The sequence below is a fragment of the Pangasianodon hypophthalmus genome, chromosome 16, assembly GCF_027358585.1.
Source record: "Pangasianodon hypophthalmus isolate fPanHyp1 chromosome 16, fPanHyp1.pri, whole genome shotgun sequence".
NCBI lineage: Eukaryota > Metazoa > Chordata > Actinopteri > Siluriformes > Pangasiidae > Pangasianodon > Pangasianodon hypophthalmus.
In genome coordinates, this window is record NC_069725.1 from 5,073,430 (window position 1) to 5,085,846 (window position 12,417).

The 12,417-nt window shown below is 38.5% G+C and overlaps 1 protein-coding gene across 2 annotated transcripts; it reads left to right on the forward strand.

Annotated features, from left to right (window-relative positions):
* The first annotated feature begins 1,984 nt into the window (after nucleotides 1-1,984).
* Nucleotides 1,985-9,770, forward strand: tcf21 (transcription factor 21). Of its 2 annotated transcripts, none has more exons than XM_034311606.2 (3): nucleotides 1,985-2,103; nucleotides 7,828-8,505; nucleotides 9,250-9,770. In XM_034311606.2, exons 2-3 carry the CDS (start codon nucleotides 8,020-8,022, stop codon nucleotides 9,337-9,339), a joined length of 576 nt encoding a protein of 191 aa, XP_034167497.1. In that variant the 5' UTR covers nucleotides 1,985-2,103; nucleotides 7,828-8,019; the 3' UTR covers nucleotides 9,340-9,770. The 2 variants fall into 2 exon arrangements, with proteins under 2 accessions (XP_034167497.1, XP_026800753.1); XM_026944952.3 differs by having other exon boundaries at nucleotides 2,012-2,103; nucleotides 7,831-8,505.
* The last annotated feature ends 2,647 nt before the right edge of the window (nucleotides 9,771-12,417 follow it).

Consider the following 12,417-nt stretch of genomic DNA (forward strand, 5'->3'; position numbering starts at 1 on the left):
TCTGTTTACTTGTGCTTTCTCTGAGGTTCTTGTGGTAGCCATTTTCCATCAGACCCACTAAACTCTCTGAAAAGTCAAATTACACAGATTTAGAGTATATATATACTTTTACCTAGAGAATTCAAGAAATTGTTCTACAAAGAATACTTATATATATAAACATTTGTTGGTGGACTTCAACAATTGCCCTGTATTCTGTTCATTTTTCTGTACAGGTGTGTCGAAATATTATCCAAAATTACACATATGCTGCAGATGTGATAGATAAGAGATTATGTTCAAAAACAATGGCATATTCCTTTAATCAAGCTGCATTTGACCTTTTTACACTTTTCTGTTCTAAAAAACACTCTCATCCGGCATTTTGTCACCTCCCTGAGGACGTTCAAACATTCCTTGTGTGGACACTGACCTTGACAATGAGCAGTTCCTATGCAGGGGAGTACCCCACACAAACACACACTCATAGGGCACAGCTGCAAGGCATCACCAAAATATCCGACAACCGATCACCCCATCACACAGCGCTTGCCCTCTCCTCCCTGTCAGCGAGTGTCCCTTCTGGAGAATTCTGTGGCCTTCGAGGTCAGGAACAAACCCACTGTGGTCAGCCACTGTGCACTTTACCAAGTTTGAGTGCATACTTCCACACTAAAGTTGGGGTGATCACTGTGACCGTGATGCAACATGGTACTATCAATCTTTATCCAACTGAAAACGATTGATGTTTCTGAAATAGCTGACCTGAAAAGATTTAACACCACAGCTGTAGAATTACACATGGACAATTAATTGCTTTTGTAAAAAAAATTTGTTAAAAGTAGATGATCACAGTTAGGTAGCATTAAGATTGAGTGTGTGCGCAGTTGCCACAGTCTGTCATCTTGCTCGTTTAGTGTGTGTGGGCAAATTTCAGCTCTTCTTCGGATGCTAGCTAGTTAGTGTCTAGTTTCAATACCCTTTGACCTTGTCAGGCTAATTAGCAGTATTCCCTTAAAGCTTAAGTTCACTGCAAGACTTCCTTCATCATGCTGCGTTCATTTCAAATGTTAACCTCAACGTCACCCCTCACCTGTTCCTCTACATCTACACACTGCCACTATGGGCAAAAAGCTTTCATGGCTTGCTCTCTAGTAATGACCAAAAGTTAGATCGGAGCAGGGTTCTTTTTGTTGTCTTGATGTGTTTCTATTCACATAATATTCACATCATAACGTTAATTAGGAGCTGAATGCTTAATTTACCAAGTACAGAATCATTGTATAAATCATCAGTATTGGAAAAAAACATAATTTCCTTCAACTGAATCAAGACAAAACAGATAAAATTTTATTTGGTGCTAAACATTAATCTTGGGACTTGAGCTGATGTTTACATCCACTCAAAGGCAAATAAACACCAAAAATCAAGTTAAGTTTGTCAGGTTTGTGCTAATTAGTTGTATTAGTTTGACTAATTCCAGTCAGGTTAGTACTAAACAACTGTACTGTATGAGCTTTGCTGAATCCTGTCAGGTTAGTGCTAATCAGCTATATCAATTTTGCTAATTCATGCCATTTTTTTGCTAATCAACAACATTAGTTTTGCTAATTCATGTCAGTTTTTTTTTTGCTTATAGCAATATTAGCTCAGTCATGTCAGTATTTTGCTAATCCACTCTATCAGTTTTGCTAATTCTTGCCTTTTTTTTTTTTTTTTTTTTTTGCTAATAGCTATATTAGTTTTGTTCTTTTGTGTCAGTTTATGACTAATCGGGATATACATTTTGCTAATTCATGTCAGTTTTTGCTCAGTAGTTATAGCGGTTTTGCTAATCTGATGTGAGTTTTGTGCTAACTAGCTTTTTTCTCTGGCAGAATGTGTCCATTTTACAGTTTTATGTTATGATTTTTTGCCTTTAAGCTTAAACTGTAGTGTGATTGGAGCAGTATGTAATTTGGTCTTCATAAACTGAGATATTATTTAAGCAGGATTTTTTTTTATGTATGTTAATGGAAATGTTATAAAATCTTCAACCCTGTCTCTTCCCATTATGAACCCAGAATCCAAGATGGCTGCCTAACATCATCACAGCATTTTGCTGCACAGGAAAGTTTCACTTATGTAAGTCATGCTTTGTTTTGGCAAATCCCTGTGATGATATTTAAGGACTGGATGTGGTTTGAGGTGCACATTATGTTTACAGAATGGATTTTGAGTGAGACAGACTTCCATTAGTTGTTAGCTGCATTCCCTTTTTGCTAAAGAAGCAAATGTCAGAAAGCAGACATGTCTACATTTGGGGTAAACGGAAAATTGTATAATTTACATTTTTGCTACTCACGAATGATTCTTGGTCTTAGCTGTGAGAGGAAGCGCTGAAAGACAGCTTAGCCATAGGAACACTTCTCTTTACCCTTTCTTCCTAATGCTCGATGCTACAGTCATGTAGCATTGGACAAGCCCTTTCACATATTCCTGTATGTGTATAGACCAGTACTGATGCGGGAAAGATGTGACCTTCATGTAGTTTGGGTCAAGCACTATGAAGATCATAGTTAATGAACTGACCGCTCTCTCACAGGGATTTGGAGTTGAAGATGAGCGTGAGCCAGATCTGTGACTGGATTTGTGGTCCGGGAATACTGGGGCTATTTTAAGCTATCTCTTTAACACTGAACTACGACTATCAATCTTGGATCCCTTTTTTTATTTTCCTTTTACTAGCCCACCCATGAGAAAGAGAAAGAGAAAAACAGAGATCACGTTAGTAAAACAGAGTTACAGTTTGACCTTTGTGAAAATGTTCACGTCACTGTGGGTCAGCAACAAAGCAAGATATCTAGGCTGCCTTTGCTCATGCAATATTTCTTCAGCATCCTATTGTGACTGGGAGGAATGGCAACAGTGCTGGCAGGAAAGGGCTACTGCAACTATAACACGGGCTATAGCAGGGTCTTTTCAGTACAGAACTGTCTGTAATGGGTCATGTTTCATATATAGTAGCATGTCAATCAGGATAAGCAGTGTGAACATATAAATTGTATGCTTTGGATTTACAGAACTATCAGTTACTTTCCTGTAACTTGTGACATTTTATTCCTTCTATACCACAGCAATTTGCCAACGATTACAACTTATTATTTATTAAAGAACAATGTGTCATACTTTTTATCCATCAAGTAGTTACGTTTATTGTTGTTGATCGTCAACAAAACATGTTGGTTCTTGTTATGATTTGCATTGGAGTAGCTTTAAACAGTTGTTCCATCACTTTCTCTTGAAATAAATAAGACTGCAGCTTGTTGCCAACAACTTGCAATACGCAGCACCCTTAGATATGCCATGTCAGAAAACTTGGTTACAGTTTTATGTAAAGTGCTGACGTTCGAGACTCCTTCCAAAAATGTTAAATGAACATCTCTTTACAGAAAGCTTCACTATATGAACAATTGTATTTTTTTTTTGGAAAATAACCACACATTTGTGCATTAATATAAACCTGTGATTTGCCTTGCAGCAGGAACTACTATCAGAACTGCTGTTATAGAAAATTAATCAACACCTTCTGGTCAGTCAGAGTTGAGAATTCATCAGTGTATTGGTATAAAGTCTTATAACCAGCTGCATGAAGAATCTGGATTTGTCTGAGAAAACAGTTCAGTGTCTGAGAAAACTTACATAAGCCTCTACCTGATTCCTGCGCTGAGCCCATGTTTGTTTGTTCCTCAGTGCAACAGCTTACTTAAGGCTATATGACACTGCAACTAAAAGCAAACCGCTAACGAGCCCTCCCTGTCTGGGGAAGGTCAGTAGACTAGCTAATTGGGGCCAGATTAAGGGTGTTTTGATGGCCGAGAGTGATAGAGGGAAGAGCTCGCGGTCTCAGAGATACCGGAACTCTGAGATGTCAGAGGTCAGATCTCTAGAGGATCATCACCCATCTCCTGTAGCGCCATCTCACACCTCACGCTTAGCGGACAAGCAGACGACTGGTTATCTGTTACAAAATAATAATATTTGACAAATGTCACATGAAAGAATTAACATGAAAAAGAAAAACAGAAAGACATACTCCACGTAAAAACGTATACCTAGATATTCCACTGCTTCCAGTGCTATCTAAGAATAAGATCTCTTTATATTCTTATGGACACCAGTGCAAATATTCCAGTAATGTGTTCACACATTAAAAAAATGCACCTTCACGTTATTTCACGTCATCACGTTATTTACATGACGTCACGTGAAAAACATACGATCACATATGAAATGTATGTGATTTTTTTCAGTGTGACAATTTAGAAAGTTTCATTCTTTTAAATATGAATTAGTCTAAAAATATAAGAATCAGAGGAATTAAATTCACAGCAGTTAATTTATACTGAATTTATACTAAGGCAAGGCAAATTTAGTCTTTCTGCAAAGTACAATTTATACACTGAGGGAACTCAAAGTGTCAAAGAAATGAGAGAAAATATAAATCTAACAAAGTAAAACACAATAATAGATTTAAAAAATAGTAAGATAAAATAAGGTTGAAAGAAAAATAAAAGGGGGGGGGGGGGGGGTGCAGTATCCTACAAAGTAATATAGACAATACATTACAAGATATAGTGCAGGGCAGGAGTTATAGAAATTTTAACTTTACTGAATTATAACTTTAATTCATATAAGTGGACTAAAGCCCTGTTTACTCTCGAGTGACGTAACAACGTGTGCTCAGTATCAGGCCGGATGTCAGGCTGCTACTTTTCGGACCTGTAGTGCACTAGGCAGGCTGTAGAACTGCACTACACTAAGTGCACTCATCTAGTGAGCACAGCGCCATTTCGTATTCGACCTCAACCTTCATGCACTAGACAAAGTGAAGTAATTCCCTGCAGCATGTGTCGTAGCCATCATCACCCCATCTCCAGCGTCTCTCAGAGCTGCTCTTTAACCGCGCCACTTCCACACCGCGCGCGGGATGTTTTGGCTCGCGCAGGGCCGGTTGTGGGGGGGTTAAAAACCCGACCTGGGGGTGCCATTAAAAATCCAAACACGGTGTTGTGGGACGCGGGGGTATCAGTTACAGCCGAGTGCAAAGAGGCGCCAGGGCTTCATCTGAGCCGCTGCTGTAGAGGGAGATCCTGTTAGAGAGAGACGCTGCTGAAACTGTACTGCGCTCTTCGCTTCCTAATTAGTCTGCACTGTATGACATCACATCAGCGCGCGCGTGTAAATGGTGTTTCCGGTGACGGAGCCTCGCTGCCCGCTGTTAAATTCTCAACATGCCACCTGCTAAGTCAAGGGCGCGAGCAGGTGCTCTCACTTCCGGTCAGGATCCACGCGCTCTCCGGATATTAGGCACATCATCATTATTCTATTAGACTGTGTTATGTAAACAATTAGGCTATAAATAGACACAGTTAGTATTTTCTAACTGTGTTTATTTATAGATAAATAGTGAGATAAGACATTGAAGAAAACATTTTTCTGACCTTTTTGATTATTAAATATTTAAAATACTTTTAAAAATATGCTATTTATATTATTATTTATTTACAATAAAAAATTTTTTTTTTTTACATATTTAAATATTTTTAAACACTGAAAAGTAAGATTAACTTAGTGTAGCCTACATCATATAAAAATGTATATTATTAAATATTTAGAAATTTAAAAAAAATTATATTATTTATTTTTTCACATAATTAAAATATTGCATTTATAAAAATATTTTATTTATTTATTTATTTATTTATATTTGTAATAGTATTACATATTTAAGCACTAACTCTCACATGGAGTCCATGAAGCTATAGCCAGGATTTTTCCCACACAAATAACCATTACCAAAGCTATTTTAGTAATTACTTATAGTATACTTAATTAAGTATTAATCATTCACCTGTTTGACTGGTCACGCTGGGTTTAATCCAACTCTCAATGACTGAAAAACTTGGACCTAATGTGTTCTGTGAATGGAAAATTCAGGAATAAAAAGCTTTCATTATCCAGGATATTATTGTGCACGTTTGAATAATAAGCCTAATATTTGAATATGTTCATAAAATAAAGTCCCTGGCTGCAAAAAGATTGAGGACATCTGATGTCCGATACATTATAGACACAAGTAATTTTTCTGCATCATAAAACATATCTTCACAGCATAAATTAATTGTTTGCTTGTGGATTTTTTGTCTCCCGTTGCAACAGCATAGGAATGCATGTTTATGAGCAGTGTCTCTAAAGGCCTACATGGTGATTCTCTGTAATTTAATTATTCTGTTTATGGATATAAAGTCCATGTGGGTCAAATTGCCCCTGGAGTGCCTACATTAGGAGATTAGAATCATTCTGGACATCAAGTCTGTCACGATATTTGTAGCATGCTCTGCCTTTAGTGAAAGCTTTAAATTCTGGGAATCAGATTTTTGAGAGAGACTGAAGAACATAAATAGGGCTAGGTGCTTAAAGTGTGATTTATTCCTCATGGAATTTTTGCATATAAAACAATGGAGTGTTTTTCCCCACTGGAAATCTGCCTTTTAATGTTGCAGCAAAATAGAGAAGATTTTTATTTATTATTTAAGAACTTATTAATAAGCAACATTCACAGCATGATCACAGTAATAATTAATAACTCTTTCAGTGTTCAATGTGCATGTTAATTCCATACTGTAGTTCTCAATTATTTCATTTCATTTTCAGCTTTTCTGTCCAGAACTGATTTTTACACCACTAGAAGTGAGAGAACTGAATTCCTTCGAGTTAGGCATCCTTATTCTGCTTCTGGGGCAGGGGTGCAGTAATGGAGGGCAAATGCTAAATGATTCAGGAAGCTTAGAACTAGACAGTGATTACTGGAAGTGTGAAGACTTTTCTCAGGAGCGCAGAAACAAACTCAAGATATTATCGATCTTTATGTATAATTATTGTTGTGGAATATCTTGGTGAACAGTAAAGTACACACTAGTATGATGCTATAGAGACAATAGTCAGGTACACACAGTACCCAGTACACATTCATTTCCCGTGTACTGGACATTCATTTATGTCCAGTAACTGCTTTATCCTGGTCAGGATCCTGGGAACAATGGCCATGATGAAGGGATACACCCTGGATGGGACGCCAGTTCATCGCAGATATACGAAATGCTATAAGCTGTACACAGAATGTACACAGACAATACACTATTTAGCCAAAAGTTTGTGGACACCTGACCATCACACCCATAGGCTTTCCACTAGAGTTTGGAGCATGGCTGTGGGGATTTGTGTTCATTCAGACACAAGAGCATTAGTGAGGTCAGGTATTGATGTCAGGTGAGGAGGTCTGGGGTGCAGTCGGCGTTCCAGTTCATCCCAAAGGTGCTCAGTGGGGTTGAGGTCAGGGCTCTGTGCAGGACACTCAAGTTCTTCCACTCCAACCTTGGCAAACCAAGTCTTCATGGAGCTCACTTTGTGTACAGGGGCACTGTCGTGCTGGAACATGTTGATGGTTCCACTGAAGGGAAATTATAACGGTACAGCATACAAAAACATCCTAGACAATTGTGTGCTTCCAACTTCATGGCACCAGCTTTGGGGGAAGCCCACATATGGGTGTAACGGTCAGGTTTTAACACACTTTTGGCCATACAGTGTACCTATAATCTCATGGATTACTAGTTAACTGGGTTGAGCTTCCCAAAATCTCAGGATAAAGGTTATCATTAAGTGGTAAGCTAAAGTTAACACTCTTAGAAAAAATGGATGTGTTAATGTCAGGTGTGTTAGAGCAAAATCATTTATAAAGTGCACTGAAGTAAGCACCACAGCCATAGGGTGTGTGTGTGTGTGTCTGTCCCCTCTGGTTCCCAGCAGGAGTTTCCTCCCCTGTGTGATCACGTCCCGCCTCTGCGCGCGCCACATAAATAGCTAGTTCCGACAATCTGGACCGCTCCACGTTTCATTTATCTCCCACACCCGGAGTGTACACATAAGGCACATGCTTTAAGACACTGCTGTCTGGGCTGAAAGCTCGAGAAGTTTTTCATTTCTCCACCACTCGTCATGTCCACCGGCTCCATCAGCGACGCGGACGAGTTCCACGACGCGGAACTGCTAGACGGTCTGCTGCCGTTCGGCTCGGGCGGAGACACGGCGGCAGGCGCGTCACGCGAAAGCGCAGAGGACAGCTCGAACGGCGAGGGATCCGCGACCACCGAGCTCAGCGGGCACGCGCCGGGCAAGCGGCGCAAAACAGCCGCGTCCTCGCGCAGAGCGGTGTCCGGCGGAGGTGGCGGCGGCGCGGTCGTGGCGGCGGCCCACGAGGGCAAACAGGTCCAGAGGAACGCGGCGAACGCGCGCGAGAGGGCGAGGATGCGCGTGCTGAGCAAAGCGTTCTCGCGACTGAAGACCACGCTGCCGTGGGTACCACCGGACACCAAGCTGTCCAAACTGGACACACTGCGACTCGCCTCGAGTTACATCGCCCACCTGCGCCAGATCTTAGCCAACGATAAGCACGAGCACGGATACATCCATCCCGTTAACCTGGTAAGAGACGCTCTCAGGTCTGCTATTCACTCTGTGTATGCAATAAAAAAAAAAATAAATCAGAGCAAAGTCACTAGTGCAGATTTAACACATGGAATGCTTGCACTAGTCCTTACAGGGTTGAATGGAAATGTAACTTATTTTATTTAATTTTTTACAGTAGATGCTATTTAAATCCTATAATATTAAACCATAGTGTTTTATAATAAACACCTTCTGTGCTCTTTAGTGTGCGTATTGAGAACCACTCTGTGTGTACACATCTAATATCCCTGAATGTGCAGAACACCATTCAGTTACACCTAGAGCTTGTATACTGTACATGTCCAGAGAACAGTATGAGTTTCTTAAACTCTTTTTTTCTGTGCATGTATGTGCTGAAATGAAGGTTTTTCCACCTCAGAGATTAAAAAAAAAATCATTTAAATGAATAAATGGAAAAGAATAATTAGAGGAAGATAGCTAGTTCATCCTGGAGGGTGCAGATACAGGCCTGCAGGCATAACTCATGTAAATATGAGCTGGCAAAAAAATAATAAATAAATAAATAAAAATTCTTTGAATGCATTTTTATTTTATTGTGTTGTATTTACAGTAAATTACCGTTTTTTAAAAAATATATCAGTGCTCCTTTTGTTCTCTATAACTTAATTTTTGGGTATGCAACTCAATTAAAATGATTCTATTAAAAAAAAGAAAGGCTGAAAATAATTTAAATATTCTTTTTCTTGTTTTTCTTTGCAGACGTGGCCGTTCATGGTGGCGGGGAAACCGGAAAACGAGCTTAAAGAGATGCTGAACTCCACCAGATTATGCGGCACCACCGCATCCTGAGAGGACTGTAACCCTAAAACACGGACAAGGTTTTTTTTTTTTTTTTGAATATAGATATATTCCGGGTTTTTTTTTAATGTACCGAAAGCACATCATCTCTTGTTCAAAGCGAGGAGGCTGGAGGTGGGAATTACCGGAGGGACCAAGCAGCGACGCGCCTTCCTGTACAGAGAAACTGTATTTCTTATTTAAAACAGCTCGCATTTCTTTCCTTGCTGGTTCGAGGAAGTACAATGTGTGGTCTTATGCAATTTTTCTATCTAGATGAATCTAGCTTAATCACTTTTTTAATGCAAAAACATATGTATATAGGCTATATAGATAAGCTTTATGCTTTTGGTGACGTATGTTGTCTCCAAGTGCAACTTGCTGCAGCGTAAACATTTTGGAAGGACAGCATTATATTGTGAATAAAATATTTGGATATTTGACATGTTGGTGGTGCAGATTGCATGGCTTTTATCGTTCTTGAAGGGCTTTTGATGGAGCTTAGATAGTTGGTGTTTATTTATTTTTTCTGACCCGCGTGAACTTTCTTATCTTGTCCTCCTAAAGCGCGTTATTGCATCAGCAAGTGAGAGGAGGACACCGTGTGCTGCAGGGGAAAGACTTCTGCAAAGAAAAGCCTAAATATCAGTGTGAATTCATAATAGTGTTCATTTGCAGCTAACTGGATTTATATCTCCTCTGGTTTACAGAATCAGCATGGCTTTAGATTCATTTTGAATGCCAAGGCAAAACAAATACTATGCTATTTTGCATTGTAATTCATAACCTGCTCCTGAATTTGGCTTTCTTTTTTGATAATTTATGCCACTAATACAGTTTTCTTTGTCACTGAGGTGGCAGTGTTCTCTTTTGTGCCTTTAATATGCACCTTTCACTTGGAAATGTGGATATAGTGTACCTTTTAAAACGATTAAAACTATATAATCTAAGCTATACTATAGCTTTTAGTGTAAAGGTACAATATATGCACCTTCTATGTAAAGGAACTAGACACTACCACTCCAGCAACAAGGAATGGTACAGTTTAGTACTCTAAAAGTGTAAAGCAAATCAAATAGTATGCTAGTTTGCATTTAATTCATAACTAAATCCTGAATTTTGCTTTGCTTTGTTATATTTATGCCACTAACACACTCTTCTTTGTCATTGGGGTGCTACTGTTCTCTTTTGTACCTTTAATATGTATCTTTCACTTGGAAATATGGATATAGTGTACCTTTAAAAAGATTTAAGGTGTATAACTAGACTGTAACTATCTTTTAATGTAAAGTTTTAAGCTATGCACCTTTCGAAAGGAAAAGATACTAAAGGTACAAAAGGTGTTTCCACCCTAACAACAAGGAATGGTACAGTTTAGTACTCTGAGAGTGTACTGTGCTATTTTGCCTAATTCAGGACTGCATTTTTTGTTTTCTTTTTACATTTATACCACTAATAGATCACCAGTCAGTTTAGGCTACACTTTAAAACTATTTTTAGCCATAAACTTTTTGTCAAATCATTTTAGATCAAGCCATGTTGTTGAGAGCGTAATAATCCCTTCCAGCTTCTCTCCACTATCTGAGTTTCATTAAAAGCAAAATTCTAACAAACAGCTCAATAAAAGCAGGTCACTGATGTAATCTGAAGGTGCTTAAGAAGGGCAGGGTATAAAAGAAATAAAAAGAAGTGATGTGGCGTGGTCACTGTTTGCAGTGAAGCAGTGTAGAGCTCTTAATCTGGTTGTTTAATTTGGCTCGGGGTTGTGACCGATCTGTTTATACCGCACAGACAGATATTTATGCCGCACTTCTCCGAGGAGGGGAGTTGCCGAGAATTACAGAGAGGACGGCCAATGTCACCTTTAACTCAGAAAAACACTACACAGCAACATTAGAGTTCACTTAAAGCAACATTCCTGTTTTTTTTTTTTTTTTTTTTTTTTTTTTTTTTTTTTTTTTTTTTTTACGTTAGATTTAGTTTGTGTTTTTTGAGAAATGCATGCTTTAAAGTAATAACACAAGACAGATTGCATTTTGAGATTTTAAAATACTTCTCATGCTGAAATATTGTACTATAGTTGTGTTTTATTTTACTATGTCACCGGAGTGGTATCATCAAGTTTACACCTTCTTTATACATTTAATATGTAACTTTCATCTAGAAAGATGCATATAGTGTACCTTTAAAGCTTCTCTCAACTAAATCTCTTTCAAATGTACACTATTTTCATATTTCCAGATGAAATGTACATATTAAAGGCGGAAAGGACAAAGGTACATTTTAGTGCCCTAAATTCTAAGAGTGTGTAGCATGCCTTGAACACAAATGATCCATAAATTACAAGAGGCAAGCTAGTCAGTAAATAACACTTCTATGCTAATAATTTTCAATGTGGAAAAAATACTCATTTAGAATACATACATTATTCGAAGTTATTAATAACCAAAATTAGATCTCCTTTTTAATAATATAGACATGCAGTCTAATGCAATGAATGTAATGAATGTAACTTCTTAGCAACATTAATCTCATACTTTCAGTGCAAACCTTGAGACAACAAACATGTCTTGGATGATCAACTACATTTGGGGAAGTGGAAAATGGTGTAAATTTCAATTTCAGCCAAACTGTTTCTTTAAAATCTTGAACCCGTTTGAACTTGCAGCTGTATGTCCTGTATGTGGAAGCATATAGAAGGAAATTTATGCCCTAAATCATACTTTACAAGAAAAAAAACTCTTTTTATACATACAACACTGGGGATTTTCACCTCGTGCCGCCACATACAGGACCGTTTCCTTTTTCAAGCTTCGTTTTCTCTGCCCTCTCAGTGCAAAGACCAAAATCACTGAAGGAGTAAAAGATCTGATGGCGCAAAGACAATAACAAGCTCGCCGCCACCATCCATCACATAGTGTTATTATAAGGAGAAGCTGCAGGGCTGATCTGAGACTGTGGAGAGCAAGGGAGGCTCTTACACACACACACACGGCTGAGCAGTGAAGCAACATTGATCATTCTGAAATCTGTTGATAAGTCTTGAGGTGAGGTGTGATAGGAGGAGATTTACTTTAGCACAGTGGAGCT

Coding starts and splice junctions, on each gene's coding strand:
- tcf21 (XM_034311606.2), top strand. CDS start 8,020: ATGTCCACCGGCTCCATCAGCGACGCGGACGAGTTCCACGACGCGGAA. Junction 8,506..9,249: donor ACATCCATCCCGTTAACCTG/GTAAGAGACGCT, acceptor TTTTCTTTGCAG/ACGTGGCCGTTCATGGTGGC.